Below are 27,072 nucleotides of genomic sequence, written 5' to 3'. Positions count from 1 at the left end.
GTGAACTGCTGGTGATTAAAATTTTGCATTAATTATGGAAGGGGACTGGCTCTTCCACTTGATCTCTGTTCTCCCTTTGTGAAAATTGATTATTTTTCATTGTTATTGTTCATTGTGATGAAACCTAAACAAATGTGACACTACAGGAGGCTTGATGGAAGGCTAAAATAGAAGCATGAACAGCATGAATCGAACAATTAAAGGCTGTACAGAAATTAGTTTTCCTTCTATATCTTGGTGATAAGTGCCAATTACACAAAGCTGTACCCTAACAGAGTTGTTTTTCAAACCTAACCTATACAAATGTAAGCAGTATTGAAGCAATTTCTATGTGGGACAGGAAATGGAATCTAAGGCTCTTCCATCACACCAGATGGAAACCTCTTCCATTTACAAAGATGTTCCAGTGGCATCTTTCCTGGAAGCCACTAACATTTATGAAATACTGTCAGGCAATTTCAAAGAAGCTATGATTAGCCTCTCAACATCCAAGCTGTGAGGGCGAGGGACTTGATGTTGGGATGCAAAAGAGTTCCTTGAGCCTGCATGATCAGTGATGAAGAATTCACCAGTTTTATGGGACTTTCTTATGGCAGAAGAGGGAACCACACCTATCTCAGCCAATGAGGGACAATGAAAATCATGGTTCCCCTGTCTTAACTGAGTTTCAGTAGAATCTTCACTATCAGGGGTATTGAAGGATACATGTACAGAAGACCCCCCCCCCCCCCCACACACACTTTAATCTAGAAGGAAGGCCTCAAAGGCTAGTTTACCAAGTTCCCCTCTCTTTGAACAAAACTGATGTACCTTCTTGTTCTAAGCAGTTGCAAAAAGATCTACTGAAGGAGTGCCCCACTATCGAAATATTCTTTGAACCACTTCAACATCCAAGGATCTATGTGGCTGTTGTGTATAATTCAGATTGTCTGTCAAATATGTGTTCCGAGGGTCATTCCATGAGAAATGGCTCCATTTAACATCCTGACAATCTCCCAATGATTCTGTTCCTCTCTTCTTGCAGAAGTAATATATTGCAATGTGATTGTCAATAACAATACAATTTTGTCGGGACAACCGATCTTTGAAAGCCTTTAGTGTTCAAGACTGTTCTCAATTCCAGGAAATTTATCTAGTGAAGTCCCTCATGGGGGTGGGTGGGGGAAACGTGGAGGGGCATAATCGAAAGGGCCATCCAAGTTTTCCTGAGGACGTCCTCGCAGGACGTCCCAGCGAACGGGCCGTATTATCGATTCGATAATATGCTCGGGGACGCCCAAATCTTGACATTTAGGTCATCCCTAGACTTGGTTGTTTCTGATTTTCGGTGATAATGGAAACTAAGGACGCCCATCTCAGAAACGACCAAATGCAAGCCCTTTGGTCGTGAGAGGAGCCAGCATTCTTAGTGCACTGGTCCCCCTCACATGCCAGGACACCAACCGGGCACCCTAAGGGGCACTGCAGTGAACTTCAGAAAAAGCTCCCAGGTACATAGCTCCCTTACCTTGTGTGCTGAGCCCCCTCCCAAAAAAAACCCCACTACCCACAACTGTACACCACTAACATAGCCCTTAGGGGTGAAGGAGGGCACCTAAATGTGGGTACAGTGGGTTTCTGGTGGGTTTTGGAGGGCTCACATTTACCACCACAATTGTAACAGGTAGGGGGGGATGGGCCTGCCTGAAGTGCACTGCACCCACTAAAACTGCTCCAGAGACCTGCATACTGCTGCGATGGACCTGAGTATGACATTTGAGGCTGGCACAAAATATTTTTAAAGTTCTTTTTTGAGGGTGGGAGGGGGTTAGTGACCACTGGGGGAGTAAGGGGAGGTCATCCCCGATTCCCTCTGGTGGTCATCTGGTCAGTTCGGGCACCTTTTTGTGCCTTGGTCGTAAGAAAAACTAGACCAGGTAAAGTCGTCCAAATGCTTGTCAGGGACGCCCTTTTTTTCCATTATGGGTCGAGGACACCCATGTGTTAGTCACGCCCAAGTTCCACCTCTGCTATGCCTCCGACATGCCCCCGTGAACTTTGGTCGTCCCCGCGACGGAAAGCAGTTGGGGACGCCCAAAATCGGCTTTCGATTATGCCGATTTGGGCGACCCTGTGAGAAGGATGCCCATCTTCCAATTTGTGTCAAAAGATGGGCGTCCTTCTCTTTCGAAAATAAGCCTGATAATCTCTAACCCCCCCTCCCCAGTTTACTAAACTGTGCTAGTAGCTGCTGCGTGGCAATGTCCAAAGTGAATGGACTGTGTTGGCATTAGTGTGCGGCTTAGTAAACAGGGGTATGCGGAATCCATCTACATGGACCCCCTAGCCCAGTCTGGATGCATCTCTTGTCAATATTGTTTGATACTGTGGAATTTGAAATGGGATTCCTTTTGCCAGATTGGATTGAATCATCCATCAAGGCAGAGTCCTGGAGGAGTTCTGTGACAGATATAACCTCCAGCAGCCTCTAAATTGCCTGCGTCCACAATGTGCACAGGGTCCATCAAACTTGTCTCATCTTGAGACACACAAAGAATGTTACATGAAGGCACGTGGCCCAACATGTTCCATGCTAATGTCTAACTCCTCTGGCTTTTTACCATTATGGACACTAGACTGGTGATCCTTTGTTGTGGTAGAGAGTCTTTTCTCTAGTCGTTTCTAGCAAAGCTCCTCTGAATTCCAATTGCGGTAGCATATAACAGTTTATTAAATAGGCTCAATAATGAATAATATGTAATAATTTTTAAGTAGCAATTTTTTTTATCCCTGTATAGAAACATATTTTAATATTCGTTGCATATAGTGTATTGCTTGCAAATACAAACTCTCATCATGGCTCATTCTCTCTGTTATAAACTACCAAACAAAAGTTGAAGTATATCACTTCCTAAGCAGTATTACATTTTATAGTACTTGCAAGCTGGCACATGTGGGATTCATTTCATATATATTGCAGTAAACTATGTTTATAGGCAACAAACCTAGCCAAGCATGAGAAACTCCCCCATTATAATGTGCCAGAGACACTTACATTTCAGAAACTTTTATAATAGGCGCCATATTTAACAGAAATGTTCCATTTTATTGTTTATGTTGCTCTTCACTTCGTGGATCTGCAGGTTATTATAAAACTGATTCATTTAAAAAAATGGTTAGCTCTCACTGGTTAATCAACATACAAAATTTTGTAGCAGACTTTTTGGTTTTCTGTTCTTCTAAGAAGATTAAATGACCACACATCTGCTCTTTAATGCCTCGCCAAACCTTTTTTGGAGCAAAGATGAAAGAGAGGCCAGGATCCAACAAACGAATACTACTAAGATATGGATACCAGAAACATATAGCAGTACGGTGTAGGACGCTGTTGAGGAACTGCTCAACATGGCTACGTTTCAGCATACACCTGCATCAGGAGCATGCTCTCATATTTTACATGCACACTTGCAATGACAATGTTTATAATGTAATCGATGTATTCTTTAACCTTAAAAGTGATTACTGAATAAAATGAAATAAAAAAGCTTTGATGGTTCTAAAACCACAGCTTAATCACACAATACACACATTTATTGAGAGTGTGTTTATATAGTAACATAGTAGATGGCGGCAGATAAAGACCTGTATGGCCCATCCAGTCTGCCCAACAAAATAAACTCATTGCATATGGTATGTGATTCTTCATATGTATACGTGGTCTTGATTTGTCCTTACCTTTTTCAGGGAATAGAACTTAGAAGTCTGCCCCGCACTGTCCTTGTTCTCCAACTTCTGAAGTTGAAGGTGAATATGTCCAGCCATGATCAGAGCACAAGCCAGCATGAGTGTGGGTTTATTGCAAATTTATTCAGGATGATATATCCCAAATTTTATTGAAATTGGTCACGTTTTGACAATTATGCAGAAAATAAGCTTTGTATAGCAATTTTTTTAAACATAGTGTATACATCTACTTAAAGCTCTACAGAATGAGGGGAAGGCAACTGGTCATTATTTGCCATCACCTAGTATATTATGACGTTAAACAGCTGCTCCTGTTAAATTTCAGCATCTCCAAATTACATGGTTAAATCATCCTGGTCATTCTTTTTTAATCAAGGTAGTGTAACCCCCCTCCCTGACTCTAATTGTCTTTATTAGAAACAGTTATGCACACACTTATTGAAAGCACGCAGAAAGCTGGCCTTGTTTCTTTCCTAAGCTGGGTAAGGACTTTCCCTTACAGTTGCTGAAGAATCACTAAACATGTTTCTTCTTAAACAGTCCATTTTAGTTTATCTAAGAAACAAGAAAATGGCTGTTGGGTCTGAAAATTCTTTTTCCTTTCATCACCACAACAGGTGTTTTAAAGTGACTCCCCAATTGATAAGAAGATGGGGACAAAGGGGCTGTTAAACTAAGGGGGGGGGGGGGGGAAGTGATGAATGTGGGCTGTTGTAAAGATGGGTTATAACGTGTAGTTTTGCACAGTTCCCATTTTATGCAATAAGATCTAGTTACGAATAACATGGGATAATAGTAAAATAACCCATCTTAACGGTAACCCACATTGATAACTTCCCCTCCTTATGATGGTTCTAAGGAGAAATTAGGAATTACCTGATAATTTTCTTTCCATTAGTTCTTCATACTATTCCAGGACGAGTGGGTAGTCATGTCCATCAACCAGTAGGTGGAGATAGAGCACACAGAACTGAGCCACAGTAGATAGCGCCCCCCACCCCCCAGCTACCAGCCCAGATCCACAGTATCAGTCCAAAAGCAAGGAACAAAGAAACCAGGAACATGTTCAGCATCTGCAAAACTCAATAGACCCAGACTGTAACCCAAAACCCAGAGCCCCCCAAAGGCTCAGTTCTGAAAAGCAGCCCGCTCATCAGTGTGGAGCTCTGTCCAGGGACAGGCGGCAAGCAAACGGGAGGGCTCCTGGAATAGTGTGAAGAACTAATGGAAAGAAAATTATCAGGTAATTTCCAATTTCTTCTTCCATTATGTTTCTTACTACTATTCCAGGACAAGTGGGATGTCCAAAAGCTATCCTGACGAGGGTGGGAAGCTGAACCTGCAGTTCGCAGGACCGATTCCTAAACGCTGCCTCTGAGCGAGCAGCAATGTCCACCCTGTAGTGCTTGCTAAAATTATGCAGAGAAGCCCAAGTCGCTGCCCTGCAGATTTCCCCTGGAGAGGCCGAGACCTCCGCCCAAGATGCTTCTGTACAACAGGTAGAATGCGCTTTTAAAACTGGAGGAGGAGCCATCCGCTCCAGGATATAGGCCACTGCCAACGCTTCTTTCAAACAATGGGTGATAGAAGCCTTCGAAGGCATGAGACCCAGCTTCTGCTTACCAAACAGGTAACCTATGAGCACCCTCCGAACATCCAGCAACCTCAAGAAGGAAAACTGGTTCCCGATCTCATCTCTCTGGAAGGACGGGAGCTCCACAGACTGATTAACATGGCAGGCTGACACCACCTTTGGCAAAAAGGAGGGCACAGTCCAAAGCGAGACCCCCGCCTCCGAAAAAAGGAGAAAGTGATTCCTGTAAGACAGAGCCTGCAGCTCCGAGATGCACCATGCCACAGCAATCGCCCCCAAAAACATCATTTTCAAGGTAAAATCTTTCACCGTCGCCTTTTCAGTGGGCTCTAAGGGTGGACGCTGCAGAGCCAGAAGAACCAAGTTAAGGTCCCAGTCCGGAAATGATGCTCGACCCTGAAGCGGTTCACCCCTTTCAGAAAACGAACCACATCCGGATGGCCTGCTAAGGAAGAATTTTGCAAGCGGCTGCAAAAACATGCCAGGGCTGCCACCTATACCTTCAAAGACCCTAATGCCAGACCCTTACGCACTCCAGTCTTCAAGAAAGACAGAATGTGGCTAATAGAAGAATTAAAGGGATCCACTCCATGCTCAGCACACCAGCCCTCAAAGGTGCGCCACATTAGAGAATAAGCCGACGACGTAGAACACTTTCTGGCCTGAAGCAGAAGAGTAATGACATAATTTGAATAACCCTTCTTCCATAAATGGGCCCTCTCAAGGGCCAGGCCGTAAGACCAAAGGGGGAGGGATCCTCCATGACCATCAGCCCCTGATGGAGAAGCCCTCGACTCAAAGGGAATTTGAGTAGCTCGCCATCCAGCAGCCAAACCAGGTCTGCGTACCACGGATGCTGTGGCCAATCTGGGCCACAAGAACCATGCAACCCCGATGGCCCGCTACTCTCTTCAACAGCCGGCTGATCATCGGCCAAGGAGGAAAGGCATACAGCAACCCCCTGCTTGGCTACAGTTGCAGCAGAGCATCCAAACCAGAGTCCCATTCTCTGCAGCGACTGAAAAACTACTAGACCTTGGCACTGACCCTTGTGGCCAAGAGATCCAGATCTGGCCTGCCCCAGTATTGAACTAGAAGCTGGAACACCTCCTGCGACAGCTCCCACTCTCCACAGTCCAGAGTGTGATGACTGAGGTGGTGTGCTTCCACGTTTAGCGACCCTACAATGTAAGCCGCTGAGAGACAGAGGAGGTGTTTCTCTGCCTAGGTCGTCAGGAGGCCAGACTCCACTGCCAGCTGACTGCTGCGAGTTCCTCCCTGTTTGTCGATATAGGCCACCATTGATGGAGAAGACCTGCACTAGGTCTCTCCCAAGAAACTGCACAAAGGCCTCCAGAGCCCGACGCACAGCCCAAAGCTCCAAGTGGTTGATGGACCACCGAGTTTCCATTGCAGACCAACAGCCCTGAGCCAGGTGAACCTGGTAATGGGCCCTCCAGCTTACCAGACTGGCATCTGTGGTCACCACTTCCCAAAGCAGGATCAGAAAGGGTACCCCCCCCCCACAAGGACTGGGGCCTCAGCCACCACTCCAAACTCCATCTGGCAGCTAGGCTCCAGGAAATTTTAATGCTGTAATCCTCTGAAACCAGAGACCAGCAACTGAGCAAAGATTGCTGAAGCAGCCTCATATGCACCCTCGCTGAAGGCACTACCTCCATGGCCGCAGTCATGGATCCTAGGACCTGCACACAGTCCCAGGCCCGATTGAATCTGATGCAATTTCAAGTGACAACTTGGGCCTGTCGGGTATCGAACAGCACTCCCAGATACTTCAGCTGCTGCAACAGGGTCATCCTGTCTCCTCGAAACTGATCACCCATCCCAGCAACTGCAGATGACAAACTACCGTTGCCATGGCCTCCATACTGACCTGGTATGAGGACACCCAAATCAGCCAGTCATCCAGATATGGGTGGATGCAGATCTCCTGACATTGCAGGAGCTATAGAAATGATAATTAGTAGTAGTAGAAAGGCCACCACTACTACCATGACCTTGGAAAAAGTCCTCGGGGCCATGGCCAGACCAAATGGTAGAGCCCAGAACTGAAAGTGCCGCCCCAGAACCGCAAAGCTCAGGAACTGCTGATGTGGCTCCCAGATAGGTCTAGAGTGATGAGAAACTCCCCCTCTTGAACCGAAGCAATTACCGACTGCAAGGTTTTCATTTGAAAATAGGAAACCCGCAAACACCGGTTGACGCCTTTAAGATCCAGGAGCGGGCATATAGTGCTTTCCTTTATTGGCACCATGAAATAGATCAAATAGTGCCCTTGATTGCACTGGTTGTGAGGCACCAAAACAATGGCCCTGAGGGCTAGCAACCCCTCTACCGTGCCTCTGATTTGAGCCACCTGAGCAGCTCCTCGACAAAGTGAGCGCAAGAAGAAAGGAGCAACCGGGCGGTAGAACTCCAACTTGTAGACATTGTGCACTATGTCTAGTACCCACTGGTCTGTGGTGACAGTGGCCCACATGTCCAAGAACGTCCAGAGGCACCTCCCTGATTGAAACAGATGGGTAGGCTGGCCTGGCATCATTGTGAGGGGAGAGAAGGCGCAACTGCTTGCCCCATCTGCCCAGAAGACTTCTTGTCTCCCCCCCCCCCCCCCCCCGAAAGGATCGCTGCCTAGGCTGAAATCATGCCTTCTGGCCAAAGGTCTGCCGACCAGGTCTGTATTTTTTGCTGTTTCAAAACCAAGTCCGAGTTGAAAAACACTGACAAGCCGCAGGATGGGCCCTGTTCTCTGGAAGCCGTTGAGGCTTAGACTCTCTGAACTCCTTGACAAGGTTGCTAAGCCAAACAGGAGCTTTCCCCGAAAGGGGAGAATTACCAGACGAGCCTTGGAGGTGGTGTATGCCATTCAAGCTCGCAGCCAGAGCTGACACCTCGCAGCGACTGTCAATGACATAACCTTGCCAAGACCTGGAGCAAGTCATACACCATGTCTGCAAAGTAGGCCAGGCTGGCCTCCAAGTAGGCTGCTCTAGAACTGCTCTGAGAGGAAGACCGTTGATGCCACTGCAAAAAAGCTTGGGCCACAAAGGAGCTGCATACAGAAGCCTGAAGCCCCAAAGTGGCTACCTCAAAGGCTTGTTTCAAAACCTACTCTAGCTTGCGATCCTGCAGATCCTTCAGGACAATGCCATCTTCCATCGACAAGATAGTCTTTTTGGTAAGTTCACCCTCCTCCAAAGGTTCTGCGACTGAGGGCCCCTACGAGGACACCGAGGCTACCTCTGAGACCAAGTCTCGGCAGGATCATCCAAAACCTCTGTTCTGGCTCTCTTGGGAGCTGGGAAGACCCCGGGTTCCGACTGAAGCAGAATCTAAGATCCCGAATGAACACCAGTGCCCTGCTTCAGCAAGTAGGCCTGGTGAAGGAGTACAAACTCGGGAGAAAACAGCAGGTCTTGCCCTGCACTGTTCCTCTGCAGCCCTCCTGCAGTCTCTGCTGCTAGAGCAAAGACCTACCGCGCAGCTACATCTAAACTGGCCCCTAAACTCTCCTTTGGAGAGGAGCAATCCGGATGCACCATGGGAGACCCAGCACCCGGAAAATTCTGCAATTGAGAACCTGAAGCCAGCCTCGAGTATCCCTCACTTGTCGAAGCACCGTGTAGCAGCCTGCAAGGAGCGTCTGCCCCCACAAGAGGAGCAGTGCTTCATGCTTTCCTCAGGCATGGCCATGTGCCGACCTGCTGAGCCGGGGAGCATGCCCTCAGGAAAAGAAAAAAAAACCTTTTGTTTTTTTTTAAATCCGCGCCTCTGCCGTGCCAACGAAAATGGTTTTAGATTTCTTTTTTTTTTTTTTTGTAACGCTGGACCGCCTAGTGCTCCCTGCAACCCAAGCAGCACCCCCCCCCCCCCCCCATAAAAACCACACAGGAGCCAAGAAGTACCGCCAGCAGGGAAGAAACGTAATGGAAGCTAACTTTTATATCACATAGGTCAGGCTAATGTTGGGCCACTATAACAGCTGCACATTCATCGATGGGCTGCATAAAAATATTCATCTTCCTTATTTTCCCCATTTTGGAAATAAGTCCTTCAATTACTTTAAAGTGAGTGGGTGCACTAAAATATTAGTCCTCCCTATTCTCTATTTATGACCAAATTTACATTATGTAATTAACCAGATGTAAACCGCTTTGTACCACAGATGTCATGGCTCTGCTGTGCCTCCCGCCCCGACACACCATTTTCTCATCCTCCAGACAGGTCCCACAGAGTTTGGGATCCACATTGGGTGATGTGGCCACCTCCGGCATCCAGCGGCGTGCTGCTTCCAGGCATCAGGCCTCCTAGGCATGTGTAGGATTCTCTTCTGTTATAGGGCTGGTGGCACATACCCCGAAGACTGCCTCCCTATGATGTCGGAGGTTTGTTTTCCTGATAAGGGTGCTGTTTCCGCACTTCTGCAAGCAGTCTCCTGCCTTGATGTGTCTTCCCTTGTGCTGAGGAGTAGCCTAGTGGTTAGTGCAGTGGACCCTGATCCTGTGGAACTGAGTTCGATTCCCACTGCAGCTCCTTGTGACTATGGGCAAGTCACTTAACCCTCCATTGCCCAGGTACAAATAAGTACCTGTATATACTATGTAAACCGCTTTGAATGTAGTTGCAAAAACCACAGAAAGGTGGTATATCAAGTTCCATTTCCCTTTCTTGTCTTTCCTGCTTGTCTCCAAGTTCCCGACAAGCTCAAGTCTTACCTAGTCTCCTAGTTCCTGCCAATCATAAGGGATCACCACCCCTTGAACCGTGACAACAGAAGGGTGGTATATCAAATCTATGACCCTATACCCTTTAACATAAAGCTTTGCTTCCTTTTTTTCTGAAACGGGATCACCTTAGAAAAATTCTTCAAATTCACCATACTGCCTGTTCCCCTTTTAACTGTAGCATATTGATTGCAGTAGGAGGCACTCCTGCCTTAAAGTTCTTTAGCACCTCTCTTCTCCAAATCAAGGAGAAAAAATATTATCTGAATGCCATCTCAAGTTGCTCATATTTCCTTCATCCATCTGGGCTGCTCTTCTAACAACTAAAACAGTTTTCCTGAGCTCATCTTCATCCTTATGGTGTAATGTATTCAGCAACTCATCAACAGTTTTCTTCCCTGCGATGTGCCTATTTCCAGGGGGAATCCCCTGCAGAGACACTTTTCCCTGAACTCCTGCCTCTTGAATTACAGGCCCAGTTATGTCATAGTAAGAGAACCCAGCATTTCCTGCTAAAATAGACTTTTCACTGCAGACATCCATAGAAAGGTATGGCTGTTCATAAGAATTACTGTTCTGGACTAGGCTCTTCATTTCATCAGGCATTCTTGTTCTGTTGCCAGAAATATCTTGCAGCAGATGTGCTATCAATCTTTTACCAGCCCAGCTTCTTAAATTTCACAGTACAAGGTTTGGTGCAGGTCCAGGAGGATTACCTGTCATAAATTTAAGACTTCTTAAGAAACCTTCCTATATATCTATAAAGTTTTAAGGAGATAAATTAAAACAACCAACGGTGATACAACAAAGATACAGACAACAGGAGCACTCAAAAATGCTCTGTTAGATAATTATTTGAATGTTTTAAACTGCCATTCTAATAAATGCTCAAGGCAGCTTGCATTAGTAATAAAAGTACTAAAAAGGGACCTTTTACTAAAGGGTGTTAAGCTGTAATGTGTGTTTAGTGCCTGAAAAAAAAAGGCTTACCACAAAACACTTTGAAGCGCTTTGCGGTAATCCGCCATGTCGTGAGTGCTAATTGCACCTTACTTATTATTTTTTTTTATACTTTTGGGAGGAGGCATGTCATGGGTGGTGAGTGGGCACTGAAGCGTTATCCAACGCATTAACACTCGCTAACTGGATAAAGCAGGCTTAACATGGGAGTACTTAGCGTATCCTAAATTGGTGGTAAGCATTCCTGTGTTAATTATTTTGCAAGTCATACGTTACAGCATTTTATTTATTTGTGACATTATCCCAAACAAGTTTGAGTTCAATGTGGCTTACAATAAACAGTATAGGATACATAACAAAGAATAATGCATAAGAAAGTAATTTGTCATAAACATACTGGGATAGCTATGGATGTTTAACATTTAGAAAATCTATTATGAATGAGAAATTGTACACGAAGCAAAGAGAAAGTTAATGGTAAATAGAGTAATAACCAATTCAGGCAATAATTAATTGTTTGAGATATGGTCGTTCGTTGTGAGGGTTTATTTTGCAGTAATCTTCCAGTTTGTGCACACTAGTTGTGGATTATTATTTGTTAAATATTTTCGGTAGGGGGCGTATCATGAGTGGGGAATGTGCATGGAAGCGTTATCCAGCTAGCACGTGGTAAGTGGATTGCGCAGGCTTAATGTGGGAGCACTTACCGCCTCCTAAACAGGAGGCGGTAAATACTCCTGCATTAATTTGTTTTCAAGTCCCACATGTGCTAATGGAAAAATTAGCACAGGACCTGCAAAATATATATATATTTCAAAAATCCTAAATACTGTTAAATCTGGGCTTAGCGTGTGGGAAACTCCCATGTTAAAATGTGTTAAGCCTAGATTTTAATGCATTTTAGAAAATGGGTCCCCAAGTTCCTTTCCCAAAGAACTTACGAATTGATTGAAAGTCTAAAATAATGGGAGATAAACCTACTTTTCCAAGTTCACAAGGATTCTCAGGAGTAGAGGGTTATGCCTACAACTGTGGGTGTATTTCATACAATGTCAGCAAAGTGTTTCACAACCACTGGTCACCAGATGTGCAAAGGAAATGCAATTGAAAATTTGGTTACAAAAAGCAAAGTTCTAAAGTCACTTGGCACAAAGATGGATCACACTGTATCCACAAACAACGGAACATGGAATACCTCCCTGACAGGCAGCGGGAGAAAGTGAATGAACATCAAGTATATCTAGATTTTTAGAAAGCATATGACAAAGTTCCTCATGAGAAACTCCTGAGAAAATTGAAGTCATGGGATAGGAGAAAATGTTCTGTTTTGGATTAGTAATTGGTTATTGGACAGAAAACAGAGGGTAAAGTTAAGTGACCATTATTCTCAATGAAGGAGGATGAACAGTGGAGTGCCGCAGGGATCTGTACAGGGACCAGTGCTATTTAACATATTAATAAATGATCTGGAAATTGGAACAAGTGAGGTAATTAAATTTGCAGATGACACAAAACTATTCAAAGTTGTTAAAACACATGCAGACTGCGAAAAATTGCAGGAAAATATTAGGAAACTGGAAGACTGGGTATCCAAATGGCAGATTAAATTTAATATAGACAAATGCAAAGTGATGGCACATCGAGATGAATAATCCAAATCATAGGTACCTGATGCTAGGGTCCACCTTATGAGTCAGCACCCAAGAAAAAGGTCTAGGTGTCATTGTAGACAATACACTGAAAACTTCTGCCCAGTGTGTGGCGGTGGCCAAAAATACAATCCGGATGCCAAGAACTATTAGGAAAGGCATGGTAAATAAGACCAAGAATACTAGGTGTGTCCCAAGGACCGGGTTGAGAACCCCTGCTTTAGAGAGACAATGTAGAATTCTGCTGAACTCTGGGGGAACTCTATATCATAGGGAGTAAGTGAAATGGACTCTTTTGGCCCCTGAGGGATCTCTCTCTCAGAAAAAAAAAAACAATCACCATTATTTCAGATTCCATCAGACCTGCTCTTGCTTCAAGTTACAAAATCAAGATCACATATGTGGTAGTCCTTCAGCTCTGACCAAGCTGAAGGAGTGTGAGAATGATTCTGTAGTCACAAGAAAAGTTTCCCTAATTCAGGAAAACAAAAACAGAGCTTTGGAAGAAGTATGAAAATCTACAGAATTTTACAAAGTACCGCAAGGCTGCAGCTAGAAGTTGCAACAGCCAATTTCAGGAGGCAGCTACCAGGGGCAAGAACCAGAGGGGATCGCTGCCACCCCTATCGCCCCCATCGGACCCCCAGGGACTTTAGGTAGGACCGGGGTGGGTGCTATTATAAGTGGAATAGGAGGACTGGAGGCAAGCTGCACCTTGTTCAGGGTAGGGGGAAGGGATGAGGATCGGAGGCAGGGTTGGACATTGATCCGGAGGGGTGGGGGGAGAGGTAGCACAACTTCATACCGGGACCCTATTTAGACTGGTGCTCAGTTAACTCTTTGCATAAAGTTAGGCCAGCCTTTTTTCTGTCCTAACTTTATGCAGTTGCTCAGCCTGTTAGCAGACTGAAAATTGCCACTGTCTATAATTCTGCTGCGCTTTAAATCTGCCCCCAGTCTGCCCACAAACTATGGGTGGTTACAGGGGATATTCAGCGGCACTGTCTGGTTAAGTGCAGCTGAATACCTCTGGATAGCTCTGCACAAGCGATTGGCCAGGAGCCTTTCCTGGCTGTTTAGATAACGTTGAATATCGACCCCTTGAATTATCACTATTTCTTGTTGAAAATGTTTGAGTAGGACAACTCTAAGAAAAAAGAATAAAAATCACGTTACTGTTTGTAAAGGGTCATTTGAAATATTTTAGAGCTAAGGCTGCATAGTGCTTTTTATAAGGCAAAGCTCAAAGCTCTTGTTCTCTGTCTCCATCTGTTGGTTGACCTGAACTTTACAAGAAGTGAGTCTGGGGTGGGGTTGGGACATGTTGGGGGGAGTCATACATGTCTGGGGGGGGGGGGGGGGGGCTCTATTGCTGAAGAAAGTCAGGAGGAGGACTGGATTGGGTAGGAAGGGACCTGATATTCAGCAAGGACCCACGTAAGTCTAACTCCCCGCAGCTGGCATATGTCCACTGAGAGATGGATATTCAATGATGATGTCTGGACATAGCCTGGCGCTGAATATCTGGGGCTAATTTAGTAGAATGTGGTTCAACATCTTGCCAGTGACGAGAGAGAAATAAAGTCTTAACTCTCCATCTTCAATTACAAAGAAAGCGAATGCTACATACCTGTAGAAGGTATTCTCCGAGGACAGCAGGCTGATTGTTCTCACTGATGGGTGACGTCCACGGCAGCCCCTCCAATCGGAATCTTCACTAGCAAAGTCCTTTGCTAGCCCTCGCGCGCCGATGCGCACCGCGCATGCGCGTCCGTGTCCGTCTTCCCGCCCGAAACCGGCTTGTGCCGGCCAGTCTCATATGTAGCAAGACAAAGACCAGGGAAGACACAACTCCAAAGGGGAGGCGGGCGGGTTTGTGAGAACAATCAGCCTGCTGTCCTCGGAGAATACCTTCTACAGGTATGTAGCATTCGCTTTCTCCGAGGACAAGCAGGCTGCTTGTTCTCACTGATGGGGTATCCCTAGCCCCCAGGCTCACTCAAAACAACAACCATGGTCAATTGGGCCTCGCAACGGCGAGGACATAACTGAGATTGACCTAAAAAATTTACCAACTAACTGAGAGTGCAGCCTGGAACAGAACAAACAGGGCCCTTGGGGGGTGGAGTTGGATCCTAAAGCCCAAACAGGTTCTGAAGAACTGACTGCCCGAACCGACTGTCGCGTCGGGTATCCTGCTGCAGGCAGTAATGGGATGTGAATGTGTGGACAGATGACCACGTCGCAGCTTTGCAAATCTCTTCAATAGTGGCTGACTTCAAGTGGGCTACCGACGCTGCCATGGCTCTAACATTATGAGCCGTGACATGACCCTCAAGAGCCAGCCCAGCCTGGGCGTAAGTGAAGGAAATGCAATCTGCTAGCCAATTGGATATGGTGCGTTTTCCTACAGCCACTCCCCTCCTATTGGGATCAAAAGAAACAAACAATTGGGCGGACTGTCTGTTGGGCTGTGTCCGCTCCAAATAGAAGGCCAATGCTCTCTTGCAGTCCAATGTGTGCAGCTGACGTTCAGCAGGGCAGGAATGAGGACGGGGAAAGAATGTTGGCAAGACAATTGACTGGTTCAGATGGAACTCCGACACAACCTTTGGCAGAAACTTAGGGTGAGTGCGGAGGACTACTCTGTTATGATGAAATTTGGTGTAAGGGGCCTGGGCTACCAGGGCCTGAAGCTCACTGACTCTACGAGCTGAAGTAACTGCCACCAAGAAAATGACCTTCCAGGTCAAGTACTTCAGATGGCAGGAGTTCAGTGGCTCAAAAGGAGGTTTCATCAGCTGGGTGAGAACGACATTGAGATCCCATGACACTGTAGGAGGCTTGACAGGGGGCTTTGACAAAAGCAAACCTCTCATGAAGCGAACAACTAAAGGCTGTCCTGAGATCGGCTTACCTTCCACACGGTAATGGTATGCACTGATTGCACTAAGGTGAACCCTTACAGAGTTGGTCTTAAGACCCGACTCAGACAAGTGCAGAAGGTATTCAAGCAGGGTCTGTGTAGGACAAGAGCGAGGATCTAGGGCCTTGCTGTCACACCAGACGGCAAACCTCCTCCACAGAAAGAAATAACTCCTCTTAGTGGAATCTTTCCTGGAAGCAAGCAAGATACGGGAGACACCCTCTGACAGACCCAAAGAGGCAAAATCTACGCTCTCAACATCCAGGCCGTGAGAGCCAGGGACCGGAGGTTGGGATGCAGAAGTGCCCCTTCGTCCTGCGTGATGAGGGTCGGAAAACACTCCAATCTCCACGGTTCTTCGGAGGACAACTCCAGAAGAAGAGGGAACCAGGCTGAGTCATGGAATCGGAGGTAGGGTATTATTATGGATTAAGAACTGGTTGAAAGATAGGAAGCAGAGAGTAGGATTGCGTGGCCAGTATTCTCAGTGGAGGAGGGTAGTTAGTGGGGTCCCGCAGGGGTCTGTGCTGGGTCCGTTGCTTTTTAATGTATTTATAAATGACCTAGAGATGGGAATAACTAGTGAGGTAATTAAATTCGCCGATGACACAAAATTATTCAGGGTCGTCAAGTCGCAGGAGGAATGTGAACGATTACAGGAGGACCTTGCGAGACTGGGAGAATGGGCGTGCAAGTGGCAGATGAAGTTCAATGTTGACAAGTGCAAAGTGATGCATGTGGGTAAGAGGAACCCGAATTATAGCTACGTCTTGCAAGGTTCCGCGTTAGGAGTTACGGATCAAGAAAGGGATCTGGGTGTCGTCGTCGATGATACGCTGAAACCTTCTGCTCAGTGTGCTGCTGCGGCTAGGAAAGCGAATAGAATGTTGGGTGTTATTAGGAAGGGTATGGAGTCCAGGTGTGCGGATGTTATAATGCCGTTGTATCGCTCCATGGTGCGACCGCACCTGGAGTATTGTGTTCAGTACTGGTCTCCGTATCTCAAAAAAGATATAGTAGAATTGGAAAAGGTACAGCGAAGGGCGACGAAAATGATAGTGGGGATGGGACGACTTTCCTATGAAGAGAGGCTGAGAAGGCTAGGGCTTTTCAGCTTGGAGAAGAGACGGCTGAGGGGAGATATGATAGAAGTGTATAAAATAATGAGTGGAATGGATCGGGTGGATGTGAAGCGACTGTTCACGCTATCCAAAAATACTAGGACTAGAGGGCATGAGTTGAAGCTACAGTGTGGTAAATTTAAAACGAATCGGAGAAAATTTTTCTTCACCCAACGTGTAATTAGACTCTGGAATTCGTTGCCGGAGAACGTGGTACGGGCGGTTAGCTTGACGGAGTTTAAAAAGGGGTTAGATAGATTCCTAAAGGACAAGTCCATAGACCGCTATTAAATGGACTTGGAAAAATTCTGCATTTTTAGGTATAACTTGTCTGGAATGTTTTTACGTTTGGGGAGCGTGCCAGGTGCCCTTGACCTGGATTGGCCACTGTCGGTGACAGGATGCTGGGCTAGATGGACCTTTGGTCTTTCCCAGTATGGCACTACTTATGTACTTATGTACTTATGTACAGATCTGACGCGGCCAAAAAGGAGCAATCAGAATCATGGTGCCTCGGTCTTGCTTGAGTTTCAACAAAGTCTTCCCCACTAGAGGTATGGGAGGATAAGCATACAGCAGACCCTCCCCCCAGTCCAGGAGGAAGGCATCCGATGCCAGTCTGCCGTGGGCCTGAAGCCTGGAACAGAACTGAGGGACTTTGTGGTTGGCTCGGGATGCGAAGAGATCTACCAAGGGGGTGCCCCACACCTGGAAGATCTGTCGCAGTACACGGGAATTGAGCGACCACTCGTGAGGTTGCATAATCCTGCTCAACCTGTCGGCCAGACTGTTGTTTACGCCTGCCAGATATGTGGCTTGGAGCACCATGCCGTGACGGCGAGCCCAGAGCCACATGCTGACGGCTTCCTGACACAGGGGGCGAGATCCGGTGCCCCCCTGCTTGTTGATGTAATACATGGCAACCTGGTTGTCTGTCTGAATTTGGATAATTTGGTGGGACAGCCGATCTCTGAAAGCCTTCAGAGCGTTCCAGATCGCTCGCAGCTCCAGAAGATTGATCTGTAGATCGCGTTCCTGGAGAGACCAGCTTCCTTGGGTGTGAAGCCCATCGACATGAGCTCCCCAGCCCAGGAGAGACGCATCCGTGGTCAGCACTTTTTGTGGCTGAGGAATTTGGAAGGGACGTCCCAGAGTCAAATTGGACCAAATCGTCCACCAATACAGGGATTCGAGAAAACTCGTGGACAGGTGGATTACGTCTTCTAGATCCCCAGCAGCCTGGAACCACTGGGAAGCTAGGGTCCATTGAGCAGATCTCATGTGAAGGCGGGCCATGGGAGTCACATGGACTGTGGAGGCCATGTGGCCTAGCAATCTCAACATCTGCCGAGCTGTGATCTGCTGTGACGCTCGCACCCGCGAGACGAGGGACAACAAGTTGTTGGCTCTCGCCTCTGGGAGATAGGCGCGAGCCGTCCGAGAATCCAGCAGAGCTCCTATGAATTTGAGTTTCTGCACTGGGAGAAGATGGGACTTTGGATAATTTATCACAAACCCCAGTAGCTCCAGGAGGCGAATAGTCATCTGCATGGACTGCAGGGCTCCTGCCTCGGATGTGTTCTTCACCAGCCAATCATCGAGATATGGGAACACGTGCACCCCCAGCCTGCAAAGTGCCGCTGCTACTACAGCCAAGCACTTTGTGAACACCCTGGGCGCAGAGGCGAGCCCAAAGGGTAGCACACAGTACTGGAAGTGACGTGTGCCCAGCTGAAATCGCAGATACTGTCTGTGAGCTGGCAGTATCGGGATGTGTGTGTAGGCGTCCTTCAAGTCCAGAGAGCATAGCCAATCTTTTTCCTGAATCATGGGAAGAAGGGTGCCCAGGGAAATCATCCTGAACTTTTCTTTTACGAGATATTTGTTCAGGGCCCTTAGGTCTAGGATGGGACGCATCCCCCCTGTTTTCTTTTCCACAAGGAAGTACCTGGAATAGAATCCCAGCCCTTCCTGCCCGGATGGCACGGGCTCGACCGCATTGGCGCTGAGAAGGGCAGAGAGTTCCTCTGCAAGTACCTGCTTGTGCTGGAAGCTGTAAGACTGAGCTCCCGGTGGACAATTTGGAGGTTTGGAGGCCAAATTGAGGGTGTATCCTTGCCGGACTATTTGCAGAACCCACTGATCGGAGGTTATGAGAGGCCACCTTTGGTGAAAAGCTTTCAACCTCCCCCCGACTGGCAGGTCGCCCAGCACTGACACTTGGATGGCGGCTATGCTCTGCTGGAGCCAGTCAAAAGCCCGTCCCTTGCTTTTGCTGGGGAGCCAAGGGGCCTTGCTGAGTCGCACGCTGCTGACGAGAGCGAGCGCGCTGGGGCTTAGCCTGGGCCACAGGCTGTCGAGAAGGAGGATTGTACCTACGCTTGCCAGAAGAGTAGGGACCAGTCTTCCTTCCCCCGAAAAATCTTCTACCTGTAGAGGTAGATGCTGAAGGCTGCCGGCGGGAGAACTTGTCGAATGCGGTATCCCGCTGGTGGAGATGCTCTACCACCTGTTCGACCTTCTCTCCAAAAATATTGTCCGCACGGCAAGGCGAGTCCGCAATCCGCTGCTGGAGTCTGTTCTCCAGGTCGGAGGCACGCAGCCATGAGAGCCTGCGCATCACCACACCTTGAGCAGTGGCCCTGGACGCAACATCAAAGGTGTCATACACCCCTCTGGCCAGGAATTTTCTGCACGCCTTCAGCTGCCTGACCACCTCCTGAAATGGCTTGGCTTGCTCAGGGGGGAGCGCATCAACCAAGCCCGCCAACTGCCGCACATTGTTCCGCATGTGTATGCTCGTGTAGAGCTGGTAAGACTGGATTTTGGCCACGAGCATAGAAGAATGGTAGGCCTTCCTTCCAAAGGAGTCTAAGGTTCTAGAGTCTTTGCCCGGGGGCGCCGAAGCATGCTCCCTAGAACTCTTAGCCTTCTTTAGGGCCAAATCCACAACTCCAGAGTCATGAGGCAACTGGGTGCGCATCAGCTCTGGGTCCCCATGGATCCGGTACTGGGACTCGATCTTCTTGGGAATGTGGGGATTAGTTAGAGGTTTTGTCCAGTTCGCCAGCAATGTCTTCTTAAGGACATGGTGCATGGGTACTGTGGACGCTTCCTTAGGTGGAGAAGGATAGTCCAGGAGCTCAAACATTTCAGCCCTGGGCTCGTCCTCCACAACCACCGGGAAGGAGATGGCCGTAGACATCTCCCGGACAAAGGAAGCGAAAGACAGACTCTCAGGAGGAGAAAGCTGCCTTTCAGGAGAGGGAGTGGGATCAGAGGGAAGACCTTCAGACTCCTCGTCAGAGAAATACCTGATGTCCTCCTCTTCCTCCCACGAGGCCTCACCCTCGGTGTCAGACACAAGTTCACGAACCTGTGTCTGCAACCGCGCCCGACTCGACTCCGTGGAGCCACGTCCACGATGGGGGCGTCGAGAGGTAGACTCCCTCGCCCGCATCGGCGAAGCTCCCTCCGCCGACGTAGTCGGGGAGCCCTCCTGGGAGGCGACGGCAGTCGGTACCGCATGCGGCACCGACGCCGGTGACCTCACCTCGGGCGATGGACCAGCCAGCGCCACGCTCGACAGTACCGGAGGCGCAAGCACCGCCGGTCCCGGAGGGGTAGGGCGCAACAGCTCTCCCAGAATCTCTGGAAGAACGGCCCGGAGGCTCTCGTTCAGAGCGGCTGCAGAAAAAGGCATGGAAGTCGATGCAGGCGTCGACGTCAGAACCTGTTCCGGGCGTGGAGGCTGTTCCGGGCTGTCCAGAGTGGAGCGCATCGACACCTCTTGAACAGAGGGTGAGCGGTCCTATCGGTGCCGATGCCTGCTGGGTGCCGACTCCCTCGGCGACCCAGAGCTCTCGGTGCCGACACGGGAAGGGGACCGGTGTCGATGCTTCTTAGATTTTTTGCGAAGCACGTCACCGGCGCTTCCCGGCACCGACGAGGAGGACGTAGAATCCAGCCGTCTCTTCCTCGGGGCCGAGACCGAAGAGGGTCGATCTCGGGGGGGCTTGTCCGCAGGAGCCCTCAGGGTAGGGGGAGACCCACCCGAAGGCTCACCGCCACCAGCAGGGGAGTGGACAGCCCTCACCTGCACTCCAGACGAAGCACCACCGTCCGACGACATCAGCAGACGAGGTCCCGGTACCACCGACGTCGATGCAGTCACCCGATGTCTCGGCGCCGATGCAGAGGGTTGATGCCTCGATGCACTCGATGCACTGGCCGCCGAGGATGAAGGTCTGGACACTGCAGACGTCGATGCACTCGATACCCCCGGTGCCGATGCCGACGAGGAGCCCGAGAACAAAAAGTTCCACTGGGCCAACCTCGCTACCTGAGTCCGCTTCTGTAAAAGGGAACACAGACTACAGGCCTGAGGGCGGTGCTCGGCCCCCAGACACCGAAGACACGAAGCGTGCCTGTCAGTGAGCGAGATTACCCGGGTGCACTGGGTGCACTTCTTGAAGCCGCTGGAAGGTTTCGATGTCATGGGCGGAAAAATCACGCCGGCGAGATCGAAAGACGAAATGGCGAAATTTGGCACCAGCAGAAAAAAGCGGGAAGGAAATTTCGACCGGGGCCTAAGTCAGGCCTACCCCGACGACGAAAGAAAACTTACCGGGGTGAAAAACTCGAACTAGAGGATGGGAAAAAACCAAAAGAGGGTTTTTCCAACACTTTTGAAGCAAAACGAGTCGAAAACGACGCGCGAGGTCGACTTTTTCGGGGCACGAAACGGAAACACAACCGTCCCGAGCGCGGAGAAAAGAAGACTGGCCGGCACAAGCCGGTTTCGGGCGGGAAGACGGCCGTGCATGCGCGGTGCGCATCGGCGCGCGAGGGCTAGCAAAGGACTTTGCTAGTGAAGATTCCGATTGGAGGGGCTGCCGTGGACGTCACCCATCAGTGAGAACAAGCAGCCTGCTTGTCCTCGGAGAATAAAAGGTTGGACTCCAGTGTAACAGGTTGCAAGCAACATTTGATTTCATGAACTGCACGGCTGTTCTCCAGTCGTTACCCAGTCAAGACCCTTATGAGCTCTCATAAGAATCTGCGCTGAAAGGTTATCAGCAATTTTGCCACAGGGTCCCAAGTAACAAAGCAGTGTAATAACCAAAATGAATGTTTCCATTAACCAGCTGTGCACTGCAATTACTCCGTCCTTATAGCTCTAAATAGCAGGAAGGAAAATGCACTTTTATGTTTGTCACTGTGTGTTTACCATTCCTAGACACTATCTGTAAGGCATGGGGGGTTGGTGGTTAGAGCATTATAGGCCAAGTCAGGAAAACTCAGGCATAAGATCAAGCCCCTTTACCTGAAGCAAATCTCAGTAGTCTAGGTACAAAATACGCAGTGATATATTTATTTTTGATGCAGCTAAAAAGTGTGAAAGCATACACAGATTTTTAGCTTTTACATAGGGTGCAGTTTTCAACCTGTGGAATCTACATTCCTTTAAATAATTCTTCCAATCTGCCTATATTTATTCAAATATGAATGACAACACTGTTCACTCTCCTCTCACCCATTTACAAATGAATAATTCGGGTGCTAGAAATGTAGACAGTTCATTAATCCATGTAACTGTTGTGTTTTGTGTTCTAAAAGAACAGCATTGCAAAATCCAAATTATTGTTATTATAGGAATGAGTCTACAGAGGCAACAGTCTTTGTGCAATAAAGATTGGATTTCAGGTTTAATGTATACTAGGGAAAATTCCTCCGAGCTTACCTCAAGAAAATGTTCTGCTTGCTGTTCTCGATCAAGCTTCCGTGTTGTTGTTGTAATTAGACCTGAGAGATGAGAAGAAATGAGAAACAACTTGATTTTCAATAATGCTCATCACTATCTAGACAGTACATTATGCATAATGAGAAAAGTTAAGCTATCTATGCTCAAAAATGGTTATGAACAGCGGTATTATGCTTGCATTATTGTTTAGACCTATTGGGGTTCGTTGATAAAGAGGAAAACAAATTCTAGGCAGGCAACTCTCAAACTTTTCAATTTTAATAGACAGCTGTTAATGGTTATCCAAATGACTGTAAAAGTCATGACAGAATCATTGTTTGTTTTCTCCAAATGCTATTATAGAATGATTGATTTGCAAGTTACTGAGTGACATTCAATAATCTAAAAGTTAATGAAAAAAGTTATATTTTTAAAAACAAATTGAAGCTAAGATGTTCTTGCATTCTGAAACAGCATCAATAAAATACTGGTTAGATTTTTCAGATTATTATTTGATCGGCTTCATGGCTCTCCTTCCTGTTCAGTTTGTTTCCTTTATTTAGGGGCCCTTTTACTAAACTTCGTTAAGTATACAGGGCTGGATTTGGTATATGGCACCCAAATTTGGGTGTCAAAAAGAATGAGCACTGAAATTTTGGGAACGAGGATTTACACCAACAGAAACACGGTGTAAATTCTCATGCCTAAATTAGGCACGGATCTCCCGTATCCTATAATAGTGTGCATTTTAAGTGAACATCCCTGACCTGCTCATGTCCCTCCAATGGCCACGCCCTCTTTTGTTGCACACAAAAAAAAACTTACGAACGCATCTTTATAGAATAGCATCTAACAAGATGCCTGTGTAAATTCAAATTGTTGCCAGTGTCAATAAGTGTTAGTGCCCTTACCGTGTGACAACTGGTAGTGTGGAGCTGCATTAAGGGGCTCTCCAGTAATTCAGGGCCCCTTTTACTAAGCTGCGGTAAAAGGGACCTGCGCTAGTGGCAGAAAAAGCTTTTGCCACGTGTAGAGACCCTTTTTACTGCAGCGGGTAAATAGGTGGAAAAAAGAAATGGCCGTGCGGTAAGTTTGCACTTACTGCATGGACATTTCAGGGGGGAGCACTTATTGCCACCCGCTGAGGAAGCAGTAAGGGCTCCTGTGCTAATCCGATGGTACCCGGAAATAAACAGCGCTGCCCAATCAACACTGGGTAACCCCACACAATATTCATTTTTCAAAAATTCTGGCAGTGCTGGAAATGCCGCATTCTGGGGGCGGAGCTACTTTTTAGTAAAGTAGCACCCGTGGCAGTTACTGTGTGGTAAACAGCAAATTAACTGCTTTGGTGTCAGGGGTGTGGCAAGGAAGGCGAGCGAGTGTGGAAGGGGTTTGGCAGTTAATGTGCTGCACTTCTCATATGCTAACTGGCTAACGTTGAGTTAACAAGGGACCACTTACCACTTCCTAAATAGGAGGCGCTAAGTGTCTGCGTGAACCAGTAGCAGGTACCACGTGTGAATGGGAATGTTGATGCATGACCTGAAATAGAAAATATTGGGAATTCCCACCATGTTATATTTACAGCTACCATGCAAAAAAGTCCCATGTTAAGCTATGGTAACTGCAAATTTTACTGTGGTTTAGTAAAAGGGCCCCTTATAGGCTTATTTTCGAAAGAGAAGGGTGCCCATCTTTCGACACAAATCGGGACATGAGCGTCCTTTTCCCAGGGTCGCCCAAATCGGCATAATTGAAAGCCGATTTTGGGCGCCCTCAACTGCTTTCCGTCGCGGGGACGACCAAAGTTCCCAGGGGCGTGTCAAAAGAATAGCGAAGGCCGGACTGGGGCGTGCTCGGCCGATAATGGAAAAAAGAAGGGAGTCCCTGACGAGCACACTTGGCCGACTTTACTTGGTCCATTTGTTCTTGTGACCAAGCCTCAAAAAGGTGCCCGAACTGACCAGATGACCACCGGAGGGAATCGGGGATGACCTCCCTTTACTCCCCCAGTGGTCACTAACCCCCTCCTACCCTACTACTACTACTTATCATTTCTATAGCACTACTAGACGTACACACTTGAAAATGAAGAGACAGTCCCTGCTCGACAGAGCTTACAATCTAATTAGGACACCCTAAAAAAAAAAACTTTAAAAATATTTTTTGCCAGCCTCAAATGTCATACCCAGCTCCCTCACAGCAGTATGAGGTCCCTGGAGCAGTTTTAGTGGGTGCAGTGCACTTCAGGCAGGCGGACCCAGGCCCACCCCCCCCTATCTGTTACACTTGTGGTGGTAAATGTGAGCCCTTCAAAACCCATCAGAAACCCACTGTACCCACATGTAGGTGCCCCCCTTCACCCCTTAGAGCTATGGTAGTGTTGTACAGTTGTGGGGAGTGGGTTTGGGGGGGGGGTTAGGGGGCTCAACACCGAAGGTAAGGAAGCTATGCACCTGGGAGCAATTTATGAAGTCCACTGTAGTGCCCCCTAGGGTGCCCGGTTGATGTCCTGGAATGTGAGGGGGACCAGTGCACTACGAATGTTGGCTCCTCCCACGACCAAAGGGCTTGGATTTGGTCGTTTCTGAGATGGGCGTCCTTCGTTTCCATTATCGCCGAAAACCGGGGACGACCATCTCTAAGGTCGACCTAAATGTTGAGATTTGGGCGTCCCCGACTGTATTATCGAAACAAAAGATGGCCACCCATCTTGGTTTGATAATACGGGTTTCCATGCCCCTTTGCCGTGACGTCCTGCAAGGACGTCCTCAGGAAAACTTGGGCGCCCTGTTCGATTATGCCCTTCTTTATATCCTACCATTGTTTCCACATTCCAAATGTGTTTAATCTTAACTGCATCCCCTGTTTAAAAAAAACCCCAAGAAACCAAGGAATGTGTCATCATTTGGAGTATATGAAGTTTTGAGATTTAAGGTTTAGGCTCTACAGCAATGCCAATGGCCCACAGGCTCTTTTAATCCGGACCACTTGGTTGTCAGAGCGCTCCTGGTGGTTCGGATCTGCCACCGGCTGAAGTGATAGCATGACCACAAGCCATAGGACAATGGAAGGAAGAGACAGCAGAGTTGGTACAGTAGCCGAATGGCTGAAGAGAAGCAAAGTATACTATCATGGGATCAAAGAGGCAGTACTGAGCGCTGGCACCATTAGCCATGTGGACCAAATGCCAAAAAGAACCAACAGCCTTACTCTCCGTGGCCACAGGCTGAACAGGAGAGAATTACTTTTGGTAAGACCGGTAAAGGGGACAAGAGTCCTCAGCAACTGTTAGGGTTAGGGTGTTGGGTTGAGAGGGAGAACACTAAGAGGCATATTTTCAAAGCACTTAGCCTTCCAAAGTTCCATAGAAACCTATGGAACTTTGGAAGGCTAAGTGCTTTGAAAATATGCCTCTAAGTACACTTGTAAGGTACATGGACTTGTGAAAGGAAGGGAAACCACATTTTTTACAGTCTGCAGACTCCCCACACCCCCTTCCCTCTCTATGGATTTCGCACCTCAATCCTCAAACCTCTTCCATAGGTCCTAAAATTGTTACTGGGCCACTGCACAGTCATGGCTCCCAAGTTAAAATGTTGCCCACCTCTGCTCTACAGTAACTCAAAAACAATTTTTTCATAGAAATCATGATAAATACAGAAGACAGCCTTCTAGTAGGTTCTATATAGAGTCAAAGCCAGTACAGAACATTTTAAACAACACGCTTATACAGTTTCAAATAAATTCAGTAGTACTGCAACAGAAAGGAACAATAGGTAGACTATCTGGCTATATTTAGTTTGTTCTGCATTAATATTTGCCATACACTAATCACCATGACCTGATATTCTTTTGAGGATCAAGATCACTGTGATAATGTGAATGAGGGTGGGGGTCCAGTGCCAAAGTAAGACAGCGCCACACAGCAGCTGCAGGTAAAGGAAAAGCGCATTTATTAAAGCTGTTAGGTCGGGGTCCTGTTTTCATTCACAGGTAGGAGGAAAAAGGCAACATAAAACTAGTCCGTAAATGTAGCAATGTCTCGTGTGACCTGCTTCTCCTACAGGAACACTGTGTAACCTTATTGTCTGCCAGTACAGCAGCACATTTTAACTGTCCCTGGCCTTGTTCCTCAAAGTTATCAGAAGTCTCTAGCAATTACTCAGGTCAAGGTACAAAATCTGCAAGGATCCAAGTGGAGCTTGGCCCCTCTGACTGTAGCAGTTGCAGTTCACATATAAGTTGTGGAGATGCATGCTGTGGGGTATCGCTGCTTCCCTCTGGGCCTCCTTAACCTAGCTACTATGGCCTCAACTTACACACTTCCTGAACCATGCCCTCCTGGCTCCACCCCTTTGCATCATTTGTCCCCTTGGGCGGGACTGTGGGTTTTAAGGTAGCTCTCTGACACCAAGGTGGTTTAATAAATAGGAGTAGAAGTAAGCCTATCTAGTCCAAGGAAGCCATTTAAGACAATCTAAGGTTCCCCTTCCCAGCAAAGCCGTCATCCCCGTTCACTCAAAACAAAGCAAGCAAACCTATGAGCTGCTGCATCCACATTGTCGTTTTTTTTTTAATTATTGGTCTATCTGTAACAAGTCTAAA

At 47.5% G+C, this 27,072-nt stretch overlaps 1 protein-coding gene across 1 annotated transcript in view; it reads right to left on the bottom strand.

Annotated features, from left to right (window-relative positions):
* Window positions 1-27,072, bottom strand: part of FAT3 (FAT atypical cadherin 3) — a 739,365-nt gene that overhangs the window by 367,000 nt on the left and 345,293 nt on the right. Inside the window, 1 exon segment of the mRNA XM_030200168.1 lies at window positions 22,462-22,523. Coding sequence (XP_030056028.1) covers window positions 22,462-22,523 — 62 coding nt within the window.

Source organism: Microcaecilia unicolor, chromosome 4 (assembly GCF_901765095.1).
Source record: "Microcaecilia unicolor chromosome 4, aMicUni1.1, whole genome shotgun sequence".
NCBI classification, from domain to species: Eukaryota; Metazoa; Chordata; class Amphibia; order Gymnophiona; family Siphonopidae; genus Microcaecilia; species Microcaecilia unicolor.
The sequence above is the reverse complement of the archived record's forward strand: the minus strand, read 5'-3'. Positions and strand labels throughout refer to the sequence as shown.